We start from the raw sequence: 23,106 nt of genomic DNA, 5'->3' as shown, positions 1-23,106 counted from the left end.
CTTACTCAATAATACAAAAAGCCTTTATTTTTAGACAGTAGTGGTCAGCCAGCTTTTCTTCAGTGACACACAGTTGCTTGTGTGGGAGTTTGATGTTTAAAGATATAGACTTGAAAGAGTGTGCATATGTCTATACATGGAAAAAGCATTTTCGGACTGTTGTAGTTGGGGTCCGAACAGAATGTCTATGTACATTCATTATGCATGTAGCTAGAAGTGGTACAGAGCAGTAGTAGTGACAGCAAGCAGTCAGAGGCAAATGTAATTACTTGAAATCAAATTGACAATATCCTGGTGTGTACGGATTTGTGTGTGCACATTGCCTGGATGTGTAATACACTAGAACAAAATTATAAATGCATCATCACTATTGTTACGATAAGAGAAGGATTAAATTTAGCTTATTGTGCACAAAAAGTTTTTGAATTGTTTAACTGGTGACAAAAAAATCCACAACTCCTTTGACTTGGCCAAACTCCTCAGGAAGAGTGGGGCAATATTGCAATAATGTCCATTCTTTAGTAGAGATGCCATGTGTTCAACAACAAATGCTGATTCCCTTATGTTAAAAAGAATAGATAGAATTTAATAGAATAATACATGCTACATTTATATTTTTGCTCAGTATATATGAATATGTAGCCTGCTAAGACAGAGAACCTGTGGGTGGCCAGATGGCAGGTGGCAAGTGAGAAATGCTTGTCACCGCTCTAAGTCCTTATGTGACTGAAAAATAAATTACATGTCACTTACCAGCTTTGGGGAGGGGGGAATTTTTCCTCATCCACATCCCCACCTCTGCTTAGCCAAGCGACTGCACAGACTTTCAATGAAAGCCTCATGATTCATATGAGATGAAGAAGTCTTTACTCATCCTACCAGGCAATTTGTTCGCTTAAAAAGAAGCGAGCCTAATTAACAGCTACTAGTTGTGCGAGTGAATAAAGGACAAAAAATTTTTTTATTGGAAACTGACTCTATTTTCCCTCAGAAGCACTTTGGAAAACGAAGGTAGCTTTTTTTTCAGTATGATTCCGAGGCTGCTGTGCATGCACAAACACGCACATCCACATACCTGCCCACGCAAACAGTAGAGGTCGACAGTCGGAAGCTTGTGCGGACTTTCCTACTTGGCAGTGACACGATAAGGCTCTCATGGTCTATTTGAAGATGCATAGTAAACTTGAAACTCTACGTTTATGCATGTGATGATGTCACTTTGGTCTGCGAGGCAGAGGAGCAGCGGTGAACGTGGTCTGACTAAAAGTAAATGCTGAAACATTCAGAAGGCTCCTTTCTTATTCATCCACTCACTGCGACAGATGTGTTTCTGCTTTCTCCCTGTACGTCCTATACTCCTTCGCTCCCACTTTAATACTTTGTCATACCTACTCATCCAGTCCTCTTCCTTTTTCTCTCTTTCCTCCTGTCTGTGTACATGTTCCTTTCTTTATATTCCTCCACTCATTCTATGATAAATGCCCTCCTACACCTGTAAGGGTTTGGCTTCTGTAGCAGAATGCAGAGGGAGGGGATAGATGGGACACTGCTTTATGAATCTAATAATGCATGAGAGCCAAGTGTGTGTATATATTTATGTGAGCCTTTGTGTGTGGGGGTATCTGTGTATACCTTTGCACCTACTCTGCTCAGTTTATCACCTTAGTGCTCTGGTGGGCACAGATCTTCTATGCAGGACGTTGTCACTGCATTCTCCAAGTGTCATTGTACTGCAATAGCTGCCACATAGCCCTGAGTCAGACATGACTCATTACAAGGTCTATTAGCAAGCTGGTATACTATCTGCAACCTTCCTCTCTATTCTAATTACGGAGTCGTAAACACAGAATGCAGACAGCTTGATCCCAGTTTGTAATATCAGTACTGATTGTGATTATACCAGGTCGCCTTTGTTGGCCAGATTGGTCCATTTTTATCATAACAGCAGCTGTTGTCCTTTGAAAGTTTGCACAGCAGGGGCATGAGTGCCTATGTCTCTTGTGAAACTGCATGCCTTTGAAACCCTGTGTCTACAGTCAATGACAAATCACCTTGTGGGCTAAATGGAATTATAAACCTGTCCCTTAAGGCCTCCTGTGTTAACGCTCTGTCAAAATGTGAAATCTGATCCTAATGCAAGTGCAGGACCCTGCACAATTTTCAAGTGTTCTTGAATTCTCCCTTGTAGAACTTAAGTCCTAATACCATTACTGCTGGCGAAAGGCCCAGCACTTTTACAACCAAGTCTTTACCAGACCCCTTAAACTGAGCAGCGAACTTGACTATGTCAGCTAAAACAGCCCACACTAATGTAGGACCATCATGGCAGCAGTACTTTTAAATTTGGGGTAAGCGTTGGAGACTTGATCAGCCTCCAGAGGTTTAATGCTTTAATTGCCAATGCTGTTCAATGTATCTTTCTTTTACTCTATCTAAGTTACTCAGTTTCCCTTAGTTGGTTTGGTCTAAATGCTCCAAACTAAGCTTGGGCAACATATGCTAACGTTTCACCGGGGTTTCATTTATAGGACTGTATATGTTTAAAGAAAATGTTAAGCTGTGCTGCTGACGACATAAGTCATTGTAGCATGTGAACTATGAGAAACATTACAAAAACACCTTGTGCAATAGGCTACATTGTGTCCATCTTGTACCTTATCTTCCCCTTTCACTTTTACTCTCTCTTTTTTTCTATTGAACTAGTCATGTAACCCCCCCCCCCCCCCCCCCCCCCCCCCCAACCACTTGCAGTTACCACTATTTTGGGGGGCTTTTTTGGGGGGGGTTCGTGCTGTGCATTACAACACATTACCCATCAGTTCAATAGAAAGAGCGACATCTACACAATTTTTTTGGATGAAAATCATACTTTCAATATTTCTAAAAACCCTGGTCCATCATAACACCTCAATAGTGCTCAAGGCTGCTCCACATCACATGATTTTGCTGTAAAAGCCAGAAATCGGAGGCCTTGGATGCAGCATGCTGCTCATGCCGTGATTACAATGCACTTAGGTGGTTTTCACCTTTGGAAAGCTGGTCCCAGAGAGCTCATGGTGAAATTATAAATAAAGTATGAGAAGACTGCCCTCATCCCTGCTGTGGGAAAGACATTTATGATATTGATAATAAAATTTGGAGCTACATTACAGTACTTTGCAGATTTCAGGAAACTCACTAGACCAAGGAGAGACTTGAGAAATCTAAGGTGGATTAAGATAAGCAGAAGCCAAGCAATAATCTCTTTTTCTGAAGAGTGTCATGATAATCTTGAAGAGTGGTAAAGTAGATTGCTTGCTCTGTTCTATTCAGCATAGTGTGTTATTTCTATTGGCCTTTGCGACATCGAGCTGGCTGACTCACTCTGTCTGTTATTCATTCAGGGTTTTTTATTCATCTTAAAAAAATTGCCATGTTCACTGATAGAATGTTCCTGTAAGGGTGATGGTTTCATGCTGTAGCCATGCAGTTCATGCAAAGACACCATAAGATGTTAATGAGGCCTTGAATTCCAGTCAACCTTGCAAACGCATCACTGCACTTGGTCTGAACTCCACATTTTCCCCTCCATTTGTAATGTCTTTCCATTTCTCTGGTAGTGCATGTTGTAAAGAAGTCAAGGAAAGGTCACACATTAACTTGGTTGCATTACTGTGTTCCACATCAATATAATTTAACTGAAAAATATGAGTTTAGCCTCAAGTGATGGCATAATATAGTGATATCTGTCGGATTGCATTAAAGTTCACTTTTATGTTGTTCATTTGACAGTGAAACCAGAAGCAAATACATAGAATATTTACTGTTTAAACTATTTCTTCTTTGTGCATATGTAAGTGAATCAGAATAAGGCTGCTTTGTTATTTTAATACAGTCCAATACATTCTAGTAATAAATGCTGTTGTTGTAAAACAGCATTTTTACTGACATTGTGGTGTCAACTCTGTGAGACTTTAGTTTGGTGTTGTGCCCACTAACTTCACTGAAGCTTTCTTTTTTTGAAAAGATTTGTCAGACATGCACTTCTTTCTGTCAATCTGACGACATGTAAACGCATTGTCTTCATGACTGATTTAGCACCCTGGAAACCTTAGTAAGACCTAATCACATTTCTGTATTGTACATATATTGTACATGTTGTTGCATTTATGGATAGACACCACAGGCGGCTGAATGATTTTGGGAAGGCTTTTTCTGCACTTCAGCACCAGCATTGGTCCCAAACATCACAGGGAGCACAGAAGAGACAATTTATCTGCCAGAATCATAAAACACCCCCTCTCTTTGCCCTTCAACTTTAAATCCATAATAAATTTAAAATGTCTCTAAAGATAAAATTTAACTGTTCAAGAAATAGTGAGTCACACTAATGAAAATCACCAATAATAAATGAAATAAGAAAAGCATTCAGAGAGCGCAGTACTCCACCAAGGCTGATCAGTCGTTGTATCATTCCCGATGGATGAAATCTTGAAAAATTTGTGGCAGAAATCACGGCAACATAGAATATGGCCATTTAATATAGATGTACCCACAAACAAAATGACCTTGCTCTGAGCACAGGCGTGTGTTATGCACGTGTACATTATGTACGGATACTGAATCGCGTGACCCAAAAGATGTTGCAGGCGGCGGGAATTGATGGGACTCAGAAACACCCCCACAATTTAATTAATTGTTCCTTGTATCATTTCCGACAGATAAGTCCACAGAGGTCGACTTGTAGTAGTATCAAAATCATGTGATCATCAGCAGGCAGCTGACATAGTGTTCACTTGTAGTCATAATTTCAGTGATGCCATGCTGCTATCTCACAATGATACAGAAGTCTTTAACCCCTTGACGCCTATTGTCGCGAATTCGCAACATACCACTTTCATTCAGACTGCAGCCAACATAGCGTATCCATTCCCCCACTGCTGGTTTGTGCATATTCAGTACATTCCTCGGACCCCTTTTGCAAGCACTGGTTTCTTGTAGGACCGGTCGGAGTGGGACCTAGTTATTATATATCTGTTATTATTATTATATGTGTGTTCTATGTGTAATACATAATTTAACATTCTCCACTTATTTTAGCATCAGTTGGAAAGCAAAAACACACCCCAAAAAATGTTTATTTAACTGTAAATAAATTCAAGTGTCCAGGGGTTAAATCTCATTAGGGTGGCGGGAGGCTGGAGTCTATCCCAGCTGACTTAGGGTGAAGGCAGGGGACACCCTGGACAGGTCACCAGTCTATCACAGGGCTGCACAGAAAGACAAACAAGCACACTCACATTCACACCTATGGACAACTTAGAAATGCCAGTTAACCTCAGCATGTTTTTGGACAGTGGGAGGAAGCCAATGTAAACTCCATGAAAACTCCAAAAACTCCATGCAGGACCGGGGATCTTCTCGGATGACTCTGATATCCACTGAGCCACTTTGCAGCCCCATGGTTAACAGTCTAGAGAAAATTATTAGTGAGATTGCAGATTTAGATTTAATCTATTGTTTTGTGCATTACAATACATAGTTCATGTCAAACTTTGCGTGTATAACAAATATTGTGCGCTGTAGATGTATCTCGGCTCTCTCTGCTACTATGGTGTTTGTATCTGAATTATCTGACATTAATGTAAAAGTGACCTGTGTTAGAATGACAGAATGCTGCCACTTAAACAGACTGAAGCAGCAGCAATGTTACAGATCCCACCTCTGAAAAGTGTTTATTATTTTGTCTGCTAGTGCCTCCTATACCTACTGCTGGGCTGAGGGCAAAACTTCTCATCTACTCTATCTGTACATCTCTGCATTTGATAGCTTGACTGGATGAGAAAGGAGGAGACAGCACTCAGGTAGAGAGGATGAGCTCTGAAATGCACTGGAGTGACTCCACTTCCTGTCCGTCCTCTCAGATCTCCATTTGCTCACCAAGACTTGCACTCTCCCCCTCAACAGCAGGCGCCAAGATATCCTATTATACACTGCCACTCGTGATAATTGCCTGTACCCGGCAGTAGTAGTGTGGGGAAAAAGGTAGTGAGTCTGTATGCTTGGTTGTGTGTGTGTGTGTGTCTGTGTACAGTATGTTTATGTGAAAGGTAGTTGTTTCATGAGCCTCCTGTAACACCGCTGGGGCAAGAGTGGTTCCAGCTGACCGCTCAGGCTGTGTTGGCCCCTCGAGCCTCAGATCATGTGCAGATCCATTAAATGAACCTAGTGCACTGGAGCCTGATGTGTTCGGAGGCATTCACGCCAAAGTCCAGTGTGCTCCAGGGTTTGTTGCTTCTTCTTACTTCTGTGGGAAAAAATGTAGAAGTTCAGCAACAACTTTTTGATTTCGTAACTGTACTTTTATGAGCATCAGCTTATGCACGAGTTCAATTAGGAAGGCTGTTTCTCACCATCACTCTCCAGTCTTGCGACGCTGGCTTCATCAAAAGGCAGACAAAACAATCTTTCTGACAAATGGATTTTCAGGGTAAAAGTAATCAGTACTTACATATCTGGGGGTCGTTTTCAGAGAGCTGATATCAGAGAGGAAAGTTTCTTCACAGACTCAGATGGCACATGACTCACCTGAGTTGGCCACGTTTGATGGAACCTCAGTTAATGAGCATGCATTTGGTTGTGCCTCTCTGCAACTGTGTCAACAGTCTTTGTGTTTGTCTCTCTTGAGTGCTTTAATACCGAAAAGTACATTTCTGTGTAAGGACTCACACACCTGCTTTTTTCTGAGGCATGCAACTACATTTTAGCCCATGAAATGGTTAAAAAAAAAAAAAGCAATTTTTTTTCAAATCACTCAAAAAAAAAAAAAAATCAAAAAAACCTTTGAAAAAACTAAATGGGTGTAACTCTATGGCAGTAGTGAATTTCTATGTGCTACTTAAGCCTAGAAGCTCAGCAGTTCCATTTTTATTTGATGTGCTGCCGTTCTGAAAGTGGTGATGCTACACTGTAGTGTAAAATAATACACTTGGGTCTTCAATTGGTCTCATGACATTTCTCCATAATCAGCCCTTGTCTATCCTTATTACCTGCTTCATGATCGAGTAATACCCTGCACTGTATGTCATGCGTTTCCAGTCTGTATGCCACGTGAAATACAGTAAAGATGTAGCTTGGTGATAACGTGGTAATATCTACAACTTTCGGACGGTTTAATGATCTCCACAGAATATTTTTTCTTACACCCTGAGGCCACATGAGAACGGCAAACCAGTCCCATTGGAAGAGAGTGATAGTAAACTGGAACAGTGTTGCCAAATGGAGCTTTTTATTAACTCACTGGCTCAATGGGGTTTGAATGCTCATTCACAAGATTGGGCCTCTTGTCCTAAGGGCAGTGCTTTGGATTGTCTTCAGAGATCAATTTTCTCTTTTGCTGTGATCGCCACTGACTGCAACAGAATCTCTAAAACTGTTGACTATAATTACTTAGCTTTTGATATGATCAGTGTTATTTATTTCAAGTATAGCTAGTCGTGATATGACATCCCTCTAGTTCAAGAAAACCAGCTATTCAAAACTGTGAATAATGTTAGAAAACAAACATGCACAAAATACCCAAAATATCAAACCTATTTCTTGACTGTGTTTGTATTTCCAGTTGTCCCATTTATATGTGTCCGTGAGATTGTCCTGCTGCGTTGTAAATCTGTCTAGTTAAAACATGGTGACACAAATCCTCTCTTGTGCTCGTCCCAACACAAGCTTAAAAAGAGAAACAAACGGATGTCTGACGCATTTTGGTATGTGAAATTAAACTGCTTGCTTTCAGCCTCCAATCCTTTTAAAGCGTAAATGAGAGGCAAGTGACAAGTGCTCCTGACAGCTTGTTTTCCACACTCTTCCAGTGGAAGTCTCTGCCAGGCAGCCAGCTAGCAGCATCAGTTAAAGCTGTGCATCATGCAGCTGTTGGAGTTATTACAAACCAGTCATGGTGTCCTCATCTGCACACAGCCATCAGTTTGTATCTACCACACAACCTTCTAATTTGATTGAGCAACATTTTGCTGCAAAACCTGGAGAAGAGCAAGAAATACTGGTAAAACTGTTAAAATTATAACACAGAAGTATCACATACATACCATTAACATAAATGCAATTTACTTTATTTATCACCTTCAAAGGCCTTATCGTTTGTATAGTTTTAACTTCTACAAAACAAACAAGAGAATTATTTATTTAGAAGAAGGCATGCCTCAAATGGTAGAGCAAATTGTCCATTAACTGAAAGGTTGGTGGTGCAACACCCAGCTCCTCCATGTGCAGAAGCGTCCTTGGGCAAGATACTTAATCTATAGTTGCTCCCAATGGCAAGTGAGCATCTTGCATGGCAGTTCTGACCCCACTGGTGTGTGAATGGTTGAATGGAATATATTGTAAAGCACTATGAATACCATTGAAATAGAAAAGTGCTACTTAAGTGCAAACCATTTATTATGAGTAATAGCAGTCAATAATTAGTACCTGTTCAGATTCATTAATTGCCTGTTGGAAAGCACTTTGGATCAATGTCTGTAGTTGTAAATGTGCTGTATAAATAACGACAACTTGACTAATTCCATGTTTATAAAACACTTCAAGTTTTTTTTTTTCATTATTGCAACTTTGCTGAATTGGGAAATTGAGTCATGACCAGTTTTAACGTGATATCTTGATATCAAATGTACTCCCTCAAAAGTACATTTGGCGATGCATGGTTTTATGAGCTGTGACAATTAAACTATTAAACAATTTGCTACAATTCTGATAAACAACTAGTCTTCTGAATTACTCCTAATATTTTCAAATTTATTTTTAACTGAATATCTTTGGGTTGTGGACAAAACAAGACATTTAAAGGCATTATCTTGGGCTTTGGGAAACACAGGTCGACATTTTTTTTCACGTTCTGACATTTTATAATCCAAACAACCACTTGATTCATCAAGAAAATAATCTATAGATCATTCGCTAGTAAAAATAATTGTTAATTGCAGCTCCTAATGGGTTTCACTGAACAGCAGGTCATATTTTAATGGCAATACCTGCTTAACCATTGTGTGCCATCAAGTTAAGTTATTGTTGAGTTCAGGGCTTCTGAAGGTCAGGTCAACTAAAACGGCTGAATTCTGAGTTAATTAAACATTTATATGACACATTTATTAACACACGTGTGAATAGAATTTTTAATGTTATAGCAGCATTACCTTTTTTCTGCTGGTGAAGTAGTAAATGAGTCCCGATGACAAGAGTATATGTGCTCCGAGCCCTATTCTTGTATGAATGATATAGTGAGTTGATAGCTCATTGAACGTCCTCCAGAGACGAGCCATTAGGGTTCATTTCTATTTTTTAAATCTGGTCGTCTCTCTCTCTTTTCAAGAGGTACCTTTCTATACGCTCCCCTGCTTTAATTAAAAAGGACACTTATCTGATTTTTCTTCTTCAGTCCCAGAGAGGAGCGAAATAACTCCGAGAGACAGAGGAGCCTGAGATAACCAGCAAGTGCAAATGTAAAAGAATGTTAACACTATCACAGGGCAAAAATGGAGTCTAGAGAGAGAGTGAGAAAGTCATTTTGGACAACAATGAGCCTGTCAGTCAGCTGCAAGGACAAAGAGGCATTGATAGCACCTGCTGAGCCACCTCCACATCTCTGTCTTTGTTTTGGTTCTCGAGCCTTTTTTCTACTCGAAATCCTGCATATTCGTGCCTCAGGAACACCAGTAATGATATTCAGTGTCACAGCAAAGCTTAACAAAACTGTTATCATACAAATACATATAAACAGTGATTTTCAGGTCTGCAGAGGGTCGATTCTGCTGTGTTTCCCAAGAACAAGACATGAAAGAGGACAAGTGATGTTAGCAAAATATTTGCGGCTCAGATACAACTTTGGCTCAATTAAATTTTTAGTGAACCCCTCGCAGATTAGATTGTAAACATGCATTATTGATTAGTATAACCACCTCAGGCTTGTGAGTAGTGCAATAATTGGCTCTTGTATTTGCTGCTACAACTTCCTGGCATAGCGAAGCTGCTGATTTAGCAGGAAAAGGTGGAAAAAGCCAGAGAGAGCTTCAAAAATTGGCCCGTTGACACGACCGCACGAGATTGAACAATAACACTGCCACCCTTTCCCCAGTGTGAATCGAGCAATATTTTAACTCTTCCCCGTCCCAGTGGATTGTAAGCGTGTCATATTTGCCTTCACACTCCATTTAACCCACCTTTGACTGTTTGTAGATCGAGTCAGAGACACACGGTTCAAAATGAACCTTCCACCATCATTTAGTGCTCCGCTGCACTGACCACTGTGCAGAACAAAGGTCTCAGATAAACGTGGGAGCAGCTCCTTTTGATGCAAATGGTGTGAGAAATGGGTATCTGTTGCTGCTCTGTAATTGCGGGTCTCAGCATGGCTCAGTGCGTCTCCTCTGAGCTCCAGCTTGTTTATCTGCTTTGAGCTGCCGTGATATTAACGTCTCTCTCCCCCCCACTTCTCCCTCCCTCACCCGCCCCTCTTCCCTTTTGTTGTTTCCTGGAAGGTGTTGCCAGGCATACTGCAGAAGCATTGCTGTATCTTACCAGACAGGAACACAGGTAAGGACCGAACACATGTAACCCCCCCTCCTCTCTTCCACCAAATACACCAATTCACACACACACACACACACACACACACACACACACACAGTGCTGATTCAGAAGACGAAAAGCCAGTCAGTATGTGGGAGGTGATGCTGGGGACTAGATACTCGTTGGGGGTCACATCTGTCTGTCTACCTGTTTTTGTCTGCGCTCTGTACATTTGTGAGCTCATACCTCGTCAGCTGGCTATATGCATTCATTTTGACTGACACATAGTTTTGATCTGTGCGTTTTTTTTTACTATTTAGCCACTTTCTCATTGCCATTCTTACAATAGAGCTGCTACTCAATGCTGCCTCAAGCAGAGACATGTTTCAAAACAGTCTAAAAATCTACTGGGTTTACCTGTGTGGCCTGATTTTCTCCAATTACACACCAGAGGGAGGGGGAAAAGCAAAAAAATTGGGGGCCGTTTTTGCGAACTTGTGATGATGATGGCTTCTTCACATCATTGCAGGTGTGAAGAGGTTGCTGATGAAATTGAAGAGCAGGGAGATATACTCAGGTACCTGGCCGCAGTCCTCACAATATTGACTTTTTTTTTCTACCTCTGTGCGTTTTCTTTTGGCGACTCAACCTCTCTAACCTCTCGACTGCACAGAGACTGCATGCACATGGGCTCCCACACCATCCATCCCACTAACAATACCTCACTAATGCTGCTCCGAAGCCAGTTTGTCAGTCTCATGGCCATTTTCTCATCTTAATAATAACTCCTTCTGCGGTGGTCCTCTGTTATGCACTTTTCTTTTGTTGTGTTTCTCAGACGTATGCCTGGAGAGCTATATGCACACCCTTCTTCGGTGTGACACACATGCTGAGGAGTAGAGCAAGGTCGCAGCAACCTTTGGGGCAAAGAGACACTCGGAAACTTATTATGAGTTTTAGGCGTTGGTGCTTGGAACTCTCTGAGTTATAAGTGATAACTCTGAGGCATCACGCAGCGTGAAATTAATGTTTGATGAGGCATATAGGCGAGATTATCTGCACTTAAGCAGATAAGGAACTTGACAAACCTGTAAATCGTCAGTTTTAGTGATATTCTGAGCATAAAATTTCTGACCCAATCCACTCTACTCGTGTCTGAATTCAAAGGATGCCAGGTGGGTGGGGCTTGCTGTTAAAGAACAGTCCTCTTTTTTTTTTCTTTTGAATGCAAGGCAAGTTCAATCAATCACGGAAAAGTGAGTGAAGAGATTTAAAAATATTCACTTCTTGGGAATAATTTACAAGACCTAACTTTCCCGGCATGATGAGTTGCTGTGTGTTTAGTGGAGGTGGCTGGCAATCACTGCATGAATATGGAAGACCCTAAGGGTTCACCTCTCGACTGGTCTTCAAACAAGGTGTTCTGAAAGGGTGAACACATTAAAATAACCTTATAATAGCCTTGTGAATATGGATGTATGAATCTCTGCAACTTTTCTGTTGAAATTTTAGTCAGACACTCGTCTATGATATCTGCATCTGTATACATCTGTGCACAGACGACATTGTTTGCATGTGAAGCAGCAGCATTAGTTTGACTGCACTTACTTAGATATTTTATTTTGAAAAACATTGCTCCTCTGTGAAAATGTCTTCGCTGTGATAGATTCCACTGTCGAGAACACGCAGCAGTGGTGCATCAACAAACCTCTGATTTTTGTCAAAGCATTTTTCACCAAAGTTCATTGATCAATGATCATCATTCAGCCGCGAGAGCCGTCTCAAATACAAGTCAAGGCTTTTGCAGAGTAATGCCGACCTTGGCATCCTGTTTCCATGGCAACACAGCTGTGGTGTCAGTAGATGCAAAAGACTACATCTTGTCCATTTTTCATGAGCGATACGTTTCTGTGCCGATTGGATGATGCAGTGTTGCTGTATTTGCATATGCTAAACAGATGGCATAAATTAACACTAGCGCTGGGTGAGGATGCTCATTAGTGAGTACAGTAGTGTTGAGTCAGGCCTGGGTCTGCCTGAGGTGAGACATGAGTGGAAACATTTAGTGTAGAGCTCTGTGAAGGAAAGACTAGACAAAGAAGGCTGAGATATGAAGAAAAATGATTTTAAAAAGCGAGTATGATTTGAGGAGACTTTGAATACAGTGACAAGATATCCTCTGCTGGTGAATTAGATTAAGACACTGCATTGTGTGTGTGTGTGTGTGTGTGTGTGTGTGTGTGTGTGTGTGTGTGCGTGCGTGCGTGCGTGCGTGCGTGTGTGTGTGCATTCATATCTATGCATGTGCTCTGCTCTACTGTACTCCACTGAGTCAGGGGCGCCCTCTCCTGGCCAGTTTCGCAGCTCCAACAAATCCACTTTCTCAGAAACCCTTTTCTCTTCAATTCCCTACTTTTGTTCTGTGATTCGTAAGCCTGTGCACAGAAACTGAAGGGATGAGGCTTATCGTAATCTTACACTCCCCCTGTTATCAGCGTGTCCCTCTGCTCCTAATGTACTCCATAAGCAGAACCCCTTGCGCTGATGAGCACTCAGCATTTTTCTATGCCACACATTCACAGACTTTTCCTATTTATAGACATTAATTAGCGTGTGAATATTTCACCATTCTGTTGCCATTTTTCATGTCCATGCTGAATTTCTCGCATCCTATTATCAGCTCTTCCTATCCCTGGCTCAAAGCCGCTCGCCAAATCTTCCTCGAGCTTTCTGGGGGAAAAAAATACAAGTAGTAATTTCCAATTATGTAATTCACTGAAACCCCATATTTGACTGCGTTTGACTGGTACATAGTGATACTGAGGACATGTTCACATCCACTGGATGAGCATCAGGGTGGGTTTGTTGCAGAGAGCAAGTAGATTTGGATTTACAGTGTCTCCCATTGCTTATGCTGTTTAACAATCAGTGTAAGGGTACTGTAAAGAGACATGCTGACTGGTGCATTCTGGGAAACCCCTCTGTCATCCTTTACAGTATTTGGACAGTTCTGTTTTGCATTCATGGCCTTATATTCTCATCGATTTTTGCTTCCCCTGAGTCTCACAACCACCTCTGCCAGTATCACACACACACACACACACACACACACACACACACACACACACACACACACACACCTACAAGTGTACACACATTTCCATTACACATTGCCTCCATTTTCAGCTCCCACTTTTTATGTGTTATTGTTTATCTTGCACATTTTACTTTTTGGAGATTGTTGGTGGATGTAGTACTAGATATTCAAGTATACTTGCATGTGCCTGCTACTTTTAGCACAGTTTTCATTGCCTGATTTGCAAATTTAAGAGCATGCAGAGTGTTTGGTTGTCTTGCAAGCAGTCTAGTTCTATTTTGTATGAGAAGCCTGCAAAAAATTTAGTCCCAGTATTTTTAATCGTGCCATCTACTTCATGTGCCAGTGTTGTATAGAAAGCTTGAGCCTTTAGCTATTTATGCAAACAGTCGAATCAGGCGTGATAAAAATGTAACTACTTGATGTCCTTCAGCTTGAAAGTGCATCCATGACCTTGAAAATAGTAGTTTGACATTAAAGATTTGACAGCCACATATTCTTCTGTGAAAGCAATGTAATAATTTGTGAGGGTAAAGTGTGATCAGTCAAATTCAGGATTGTGTCCACAAAAAAACTCAAATAGAACTGCAAAATGGTTACATGTATGAAAACTGTTATATTAAGGCTACCCCTTCTGACAATAAAAGAGTGTCAGGATCATATTATTGTGACATTTGGACATCATAAAGTCCAATAATAAATAATACATTTGCTGAATGTGTTTCCTAAATGTCAAGAAAGCACTCGCCTCACAGTGCCATCCGGAATCCCGAGTTTTCCTCATTAAAATGTAGCTTGTTAAAGCAAACACTAATACGGTAGATGTTGGGTTGCATTCTCGAAAATTAACTTTAATTAGCTAATTTAGCACTCCTGCTGTGTATTTTGTGTCAACTTAAAGTGGAAGGGTTTGTCTGAGGACATGTTGCCATGGAAACAAGCGATCAGGACGACTCGGGGGGGATATGGAGGAGACGATAGATAGAACGCAAGAGAAGTTTCTCAAAGATGAAAATCATAACAAAATATTGCGGAACTGTACTTTAAAGTCGACTTAAGAACCTCACAGCATTTCGAGTTGGCGACCTTTTTTAAACTTAATCCTGCAATGTGTCTGCTGTTGAAAAAAGTTTCTGATGTGTCCCCATCCAGAAGTCCCTGAACTGAACTATCATTCTAATGGCTCTTTTCTTCACCTTATGTAGTGTGCGTCTGGAGTCACAGCACGTCCATCTTAATCCTTCACATGTCCTGCTCGAGTCTGTCCGTCCTGCTGTGACTCTCACTGACACGGGAGTGAATCAGCAGCTGCTCTATTAGCTTGCGTAATTAACTGGCGGCCTGTCTCTTCCCCTCCGAGTGTGTCCGGCCTGCTTTTGTGAATGCATACACAAACACGCGCGCCGCACATACTTGCTTTTTGAGCATGCACACAGTCAGCCAGCGCACAATGTGTCCTCCAGCGCTCTTGATATCAATCTGTAGCAAAGCAAGACAACCAGGGAGAGCCTGTCTTCTTCTGATAGCTCGCAGATGCCTTGATGCCAACTCTGTATGCTCTTCATAGCCTCTCATCAAAAGAGAGACACCCAGGGAGAAAGAGGGGGGAATATGTTAGAAAAATACAAAGTGCAAATAAGATGTATGAACTGTATTTGAGAAGGACGGAAGGATGACAGTGGAAAAACAAGACAGAAGGATGAGCAAATGAGTGCGAGCTGACAGCATAAAGTGAGAGAGCGTGTGTGTGTGTGTGTGTGTGTGCGTGTGCGTGTGCGTGTGCGTGTGTGAGAGATGGAGGCCCTCGGTTGTTCTCCTCATGTCTGCTAAACTCTCGACTGCTGTAGATGATAATGAGTCCTGCACTATCTCTCTTCCTCAGCCTTCCCCACTTTCTACTGTTCGTCTCTCCCCTTGACACTACACTCTCCTCCCCTCCCTTCTTCTATCCTGCTCCTCCCTCCTCCTCTGCACCCCCCCAGGCACCACCAAAGCGAACCCACTGAACTGTTACAAGAGTGGGTAACAGAAACACGGCCTCTTCCTCCAGGCTTCTGTATCCGTGCATCTGGACTTCTTATATTGATTGCAAACAAGTATGACACACAAGCGCAATGTATTAGAGGGGAAACTCAGCGATACTTTTTGAACATCTCCCACGAGGTGATCAGAGGTCTCTAAAGTAGAGCACGCTGGTCAGGGCGCAGGTTAGCGGAATATTAATGATACAGTGCCTGCAGACATTTTCGAAAACTCCGAATTTGAGTTCAGATGAGCAGTGGAGCATGTCAGAATGCTTGTGTGTCAGGCTGCCAGTCACTGCTTTGGCCACGGTTAGTTTGTGTGTATGTGTGTGTGTGTGTTTGCACATATGGAAATGTAATAGTGAGAAAGAGAGTGAGATGTGTGCAATGTTCTGATATCCCCATGTGTTGAGTCTTTATCTGCATGCTTGGCTGGCAGCACGCTAACTAACTACACAGATTGCTGGCTTGATGATGATAGCAGCCATGTTGGGAGCTGATATTTGGTTTTTGGCTCAACATGTTGTGAGTTGGTTGTAGCTCCTCTGTTGCTGCTGATGATAGTACAAACAGAAGTGAATGTAGCTGGCTTTGGAGGTCTGTGTGGATGTATAGCTGACATAAGAGGGATAGGATGCTGGAGGACACATGAGTTTTCGATGGCATGGGCCCAACTAACAACACCAGTGACAATAGGTATTAAGAGGCAGCTCACCTAGTAGACTTGCCTCCACTCTTGTATTTTACACAGGTATATTTCACCCTAGTAAGCCACTACTCTGTAAAATATGTTAATTATTTTTGTAAATTACAGAGTAATATTAATCAAGTCAAATTATTAATATACATATTAATCATAAAAAACAAGCCAAAGCTGTAAATAATGTATACAACAAAAATCTGTACTTTTACAAATAGTAATTTGTTCCTCCTAACCATAAAATTACCCAGTTTTTCCTGTATTAATTTAGCAAAACTCATTGAATTTTACTAATGTTTGGCATTATTTGATAGGTCAAACTATGTAAATGAAGGTTGTAAAAAGATTAATACTTCTTTTAAGGTCTTATTTAAAAGATTTTTAATGTTCTATTAAATTACAGATATTTAAAAGAAATCACAGAAAATGTATTCATTTACATGTTGAATGTAAAAGAAAAACTGTCCTGTACACATTGTCCACATCCAGTGTCTTTAGTGTTGCAAACAATAATTTGTGCTTTTACAATGTATGGCTGTACAGTTTCAGTTTTAATGAACATAAATCAGCTAAAAAAACTGACTATTTTACAAATATTTAATGTGTGTCCTTTTTGTGTACTTTTTCTGGTGCTCTTGTTTCACAGTTTTTATGGATTAGATTTTTGTAGGCTGTTTTCACAACAGTATTCTCACTACTAAGCTTTTATTTTGGTCAGTATAAAAATTAGCTTTGCATTGACAAATGAAGAAGAACCTCAAACCATAGTATTGGGTGTGGAGATAGAGTCACAGTATGAAGGGTATAAATATGATTAAATTTGATGTAAATTCCAACTTTTTTCTTGTTCCTAGTTTCTCCAACAACTAGCTTTACTGAAAAGGTCAAGTCGTGCAGTTTCATTTGACTTGTATCCACATCTCACTGCAATGAATACTACCAGACTGACTCCGCTGAGACGTAGGGATATGAATTTGGACGCAAAACGCATCCACTGGGCTTTTAGGGCTGAAGGATCTATAGCTTCTAAGATAAAAACTGTCAAAATGTAATGATAACATAGCAAAAAACAGTTCCTCAGACATTCAGGTAGGTTCTTATTTTGAGCCAGTATGTCTTTTCATTTTAATCAGTTAAAATAGCAAACTTTGGTGTCAGAGGGGTGTGTCTGCTGTTTCTAATTAAGTTTAATTCTGTGTAAAACTTCCTTGTGTTTTGGTTAAACTCGGCTGTTGACACATATGCGGGCTATGCTCTCTGCAAGCGTTTGTACTCAAGTACAAGCCTTTTGCATGGTAGGAAACTCCACTACTCCTACAGAGTGATGCATCATCACGCCACATCAGATCACACTGAAAAATAAGGTGCACTAAATATAGCAGTCAACAGCTGTTTCCTCAGGTACGTCACATTTCATCAACATTTAGGCCTCTTCAAGTATCGGATTGGACTTGGAAATTGTATTGAATATCAGATCAGATCTGGATCACGGCCAAAAGACGCGATTCACTCTGCGAGACGTGTTCATAACACAAGCAGAATTAGATCAACTATGACGCCTGTGAACCTCAGAGAAAATCCTGTCATCATCCACAAGTGTTGTACTCTAGCTGTGTGCTTGTGAGCCCACTTACCTGCCCATGAAAGCATCTGAGTGTGTGTTTCATCTCTCTGTAGGGAGTCCTGTCATTGAACTACATAGAGTCTGACTGGAGGACAGCTGGTCTCTGTGGACTGTCTGTCTCAGCTTGTCCCTGACATAATGAGCAAGCTGGGAGTTAGCTTTGATTTAACGCTGAGTCACTCCGTTCCAGCTTGCTCATTAATGGATGAGTGACGGTGGCAGGAAGTGAAAGAAATGGGAGGCGCTCCTGTTTTTGTTGTTGCGCCGACAAATGTTTAATTCCTTTTTAAATCTCTTTGTCTCTCTCGTCACTCCTCCTCTGCTGACTTCAAGAGCAGTCACACACATACATACACTTTATGACAGTGCACTCATCAGGAGAGACTCCGTTCACAGTCCATATGTCTCTACTAATGGAAGACATAGATGGACCATTTTGCTTTCTTGGTGAAGAGCTGGAGCTGCAGCTTAAATCCTGCACAACAACTGATTGCTCTGTAGGAGAGAAAAAGAGTGAGCATCTGCCTCTCATATGTGCTGAAAAATAATGACAGTAGAGGGGAGAGAGAGATGGGAATGATGGGGCAGTGAGCACAGATATGTGGGAATAGTGAGATTTTGGTAGGACGTTGTCTTGTTTGATTACTGTCAAACTTTATCAATATTTATCGATGCTACTTTGGTATGCATTGGAAGCACGTTTGATGTTGAATTTGATGTCTCCAAGTGAATACAAAGAAGAAGAGAAGTGAAAGAAAGAGGTCTAGATATTTTTCTCCTTGAGGAAATTGAGGGGAGAGCTGTAGCCTACCACCTGCATGTTAATACTAGTTGCCTCCATGGAATGGCTGGATAAAATTGGGGTTGCAAGGTGACAGAGGAGGGTGATTGTAAAAGCTCATCTGAAATCTGTAGAGGGGTTGACCAGCTAGATAGTCCAAACAAAGCCGGGCCACAATCCGTGTGTGTGTGCGTGAAGGTGATAAAACAAGCTGTCTGCTTGGCTCTAATGGTCTCAAGTGTCAGACTTTGCGTTGAAACTCACTGCAGACTTTGTTTCGTGGCTTGTCTGTGTGTGGTGTCATCATAAATGGTTTCTGTCAACATGAAGAACTGGAGTAAAGAATGACCCGTCATTGTTTCTTGGGCTTTTATCTAGTTTAGTTACCTCAGTAAATACAACAAGCAGGTCGCACCTGGATATGGAATTGCTGTGTGTATTTTGTTGGTCTGTGTCATGATGTGCACTTAAGCACATTAAAAAGGTCTGTTTAGCAGCATGTATTGAGAACAGATAATGTACCATACGCTTTTTACAGGTCCACTCCTCTGTCTAAGGGTCATGCACCAGTAAATTATCTCTAATTCTCTCCTCGCAGTGAAGTGCTGTTGTTATTGTGTATTGATTTTCCCTATGTTGGCATTTTGGAATTTAACAGCTTTGAATGCTGAATGCATATCTAGACTTTAGATGTTCTGACTCTATATGTTGTAAGGGCATAATTTCCACAGTGTTTAGGTTTAAGGGTTCACTCATTCATCAAAATGACACATATATTACTTTATTATTTGGTCAATGTATTATAATATATAAATGTATATGGATTTTTTTTGTATGCTACCATTAAAATAAAATTTCTATGGGTGCTACTTTAACAACAACTACCTAAACATTGTTGCCGATCACCTACACCTCTTCATCAACATTATTCCCTTAGGCAGGGCAATATTCGCTGCCACATGCAAAAATTGTTAAGGAATGGTTTGAGGAACATGAGAAATAGTTCAAAGCGTTGTCAATCTAATGTGTATTGAAAAACAAGTTCAATCCATTTGAGGCCTAACCTCTTCCAGGACGTGACGGATCTGTTTTGTACGTCTTGGTGGCTGATACCACAAGACTTCGCCAGGTGTCTTGTGGAGTCAGTAGCTCAATAGGTTGGAGCTGTTATGGGTGCACGAGGAGGACCTGCATAATATTAGGCTGATTGGTGTATGTAGATAAGTTATTTCTCCGCTTCTTGAGCACACCTGTAGTCTTGGTCCACTGATTTTTTTTACGTAGATGAAAAGCTGCTTTTAACAACATTCATGTATAAATGAGTGTAGGGCTGATGCACAGAGAAAATCCCGGTCTTCCTTTGAGTAAGACAGGTTCTATTTGAAGTAGCTGAGGTGTGGTATGATATGGGGTATTTTTGGCACAAGCACAATTCCAGTGATAAAAAAAAAGACACTTGCAGAAACAAAAAATGCAACAGCTCCTGAACCCGCTCTTCACAGCACAAAGATATCTGTAACCAAGAGCACCAACATTCAGCTCTGTCACATCAGTCAGGGGACATTGTAAATATTCTGCTAATTTGTAATTTCAGGTTGCTAATGTGAAAAAAAGTCTAGTTTAGCCTTAGTGGAAGAATGTACATCACAACCTAACTCTTTATTATCTCTGCTTTCCACCTCTTCTCTCCCCTCTGGGTTCCTTGCAACCCATCCTGCTGCTGTACCCAATGTTCTGAACATGTTTCTCCCACTGCTGCAATTACACTAAAACTACACCATTCATTTCAGCCCTAATTATTAGCACAGCAGCAGCACGAATAGATGGCACTGATTTGGCAGCCTAGAGCTCCCCGACACTTGACAAGGAGAGTCTAACTGAGCTCCACCTGTTTGTCTGAACATGCTGCAGGTGAACAGTTGTATGTCTGTCTTTTTTACTGCACACTACTTTATATTGTCCTTGTCTCTTCACATTTATTATCGCATGTCTCTCTTGGCTGACGTGTGCGCACACACAGCCACCGCCGTCTAAAAGTAAGTAAAATATAAAACCCACAAAGGCCAATCTCAAAGCAAACATTTGTCTTACTGTTTGCACTGTCAGATGTTCGGGTACTTCTAGGGAGGTGATAACTCACACTCACTTTTTACTGAAAGGAACATTTTCTCTGCCTGTCAGGCACCATTGTTGTCTTTGTAGTATTTACCACAGTTCAAATGTAGTTGTTTGTGCTATTGCTGTGACAAGTAACAGTGACCATGTCTGTTTGCAAAATCAGTTTGTTTTCAGAGGAAGAGACATTATCTGTGGCGGAGCTGTAGCCGGCAGCCCAACAACTGTCTGTCTAGCTTGCTGTGATTTGATTATCCAGGATCACAGCCACAACAAATACAAGACAGGAAGTCAAATAGCAACAACAGCTGTTTTGACTTTGATGATCTGCTGTGTATTAAAGGCAGTAAATGAATGAAGAAGTCAGTGTCGGCATACGTTAATGGTTGCAGTCAGAAAACAACATCTTTGGTCACATTTCTCCAAATATAGGTATTTATGTGTTTTCTTGAAGTTTTATTTAGTTGTAAATCCCTTAAGATTGTAATCTCTTTACCAAAGGAGACCAGGCCAAGAAGGCACCCCACTATGAAGTTAGAAAAGATTATAAAATCGAGCATGACAACAACAGACTTAAGATAAAAGTAAAGCACACTGAAACAACCAAGAAACTAAAGATACACAAAGCAAAATCCAGTCTAGGAATAGCAATTGCAATCCTCAGTTACATATCTTTTGATCAGAGCTTTGAACTCTCCCAGGGAGACAAAATCATTAAGCTGTTGTGTGTTCTGAAGGTTATTGCATGACCAGAGAGCAAAACAGGAGAAAGCTATTCTGAGCAAACCTGGGCAATCTGTATAGCAGCCATTTAGATGGACCACAGCTATATAAGCTGGTGGCAAATGAGAGGAAACACACAACTAAGAAGGGAGTTTACTCAGCATTGCTTTGTATCTGAATGCTGCTGTCTTTATTGACCTAATGAAGGTCATGAAAGGATATCATAAGTTATGCAATGATGCGTCCTGGACAATGAGTTGAGTATTAAATGTAGACAGCTATAGTATGATGCATAGAATGAAAGCAGCGACAAGTAGATTTGGCAACCCATAGTCTAAAACACTTAAGAACAAGGCCTTTACAAGTGTCTTCCTCGCTGCTAAATTTAGGAAGGTACTTTTTATAAAAGGGTTATTTCCTGTTGCAATATGCTTGATTAATGATGTGGTACCTAATTCGATAATATGATAACAACAACTACCTTCACAGTTGTGCATGTATGTGTCCACATGGGAGTATATTCAAGGTTTAAACTACTTTTGAGTTGCCAGGTTGAAAAAAAGTATCATATTGCTGGTTTGGTTTACTTTACATTTGGTTAAAATGTAGTTATAAATGTTAGGAAATGCAATAATAAATGCTCCATATTCTCTAACTTTGCAATTAGCTAAAAAGACTGCAGTTATGAACAGCAGTAGATCATAATTTTTTTTTTTTTTTTTTTTTTTTTTCAACAGGTTTTCATAATTGGGATTTTTGTACAGGTCAATGTCAGAGCCAGATCATTTTCATAAAGGTGGCCAAGCTGGCACTAATACTAATATTGGGGTGGCACACTGTCTCATTCATTTTAATTTTGTCAGAAAATCAGTCAGCCAAATAGTCATTTTATGGTCACTCCCCCAAAAAATGATCATTTGCATATGTATATTCGGATAGGAATAACAAGATTTCTGATGTAACCCTCAAAAGGTTTGTAAAGTTATGTTTTTCAATTGTTTATAAAGCGCAAGATAATTAGAATTCAAATTACACCAGGAAAGTACATGTTATGTCAGAAGTGTCTTTGTTCTCCTCGGCACACCCACCTAGCTGAGACATCACACTGTGTAAATCCAGCTGATTGTCTTCGGTTTTCTTTGTTTTCGGTGCAGATTCTGTCTTACATTGTTCAGCATTTTGTACTACTTGTTTCCAGAGCTGTTCAGAGGAGGTTTCATCCTCACAGTCTTTAAGAGTCTGTACAAGTGCTCCAAATAAATCCACAACTCATCCTCAATCATATACACCAAATGAAAAAATGCACAAACACATTACTTATTTACATATAAAAACACATGCACTTTATGAATCGCTACCAAATCAATACGAACATTTTGGGGTTGTTCAAAACTACTTTGTCTTATGTGGTTTAGTGGGAGGTAGTTGTGCTGTTATTATGCATCCATATGGGAACCATGGCCATAGAAAAATGGTTCCGCAATG

General features: G+C 40.6%; 1 protein-coding gene across 7 annotated transcripts in view; it reads left to right on the top strand.

Annotated features, from left to right (window-relative positions):
• Positions 1-23,106, top strand: part of dlgap2a (discs, large (Drosophila) homolog-associated protein 2a) — a 195,818-nt gene that overhangs the window by 2,295 nt on the left and 170,417 nt on the right. For 6 of the 7 annotated variants that reach the window (XM_055006171.1, XM_035948891.2, XM_035948892.2 and 3 more), the window contains exons 2-3: positions 10,527-10,581; positions 11,087-11,134. In XM_055006171.1, coding sequence (XP_054862146.1) covers positions 10,527-10,581; positions 11,087-11,134 — 103 coding nt within the window. The remainder of the gene's footprint in view (positions 1-10,526; positions 10,582-11,086; positions 11,135-23,106) is intronic. The other variant, XM_055006168.1, reaches the window with a different exon arrangement.

The sequence above is a fragment of the Amphiprion ocellaris genome, chromosome 20 (assembly GCF_022539595.1).
Source record: "Amphiprion ocellaris isolate individual 3 ecotype Okinawa chromosome 20, ASM2253959v1, whole genome shotgun sequence".
NCBI lineage: Eukaryota > Metazoa > Chordata > Actinopteri > Pomacentridae > Amphiprion > Amphiprion ocellaris.
This window is presented reverse-complemented; position numbering and strand designations above follow the sequence as displayed.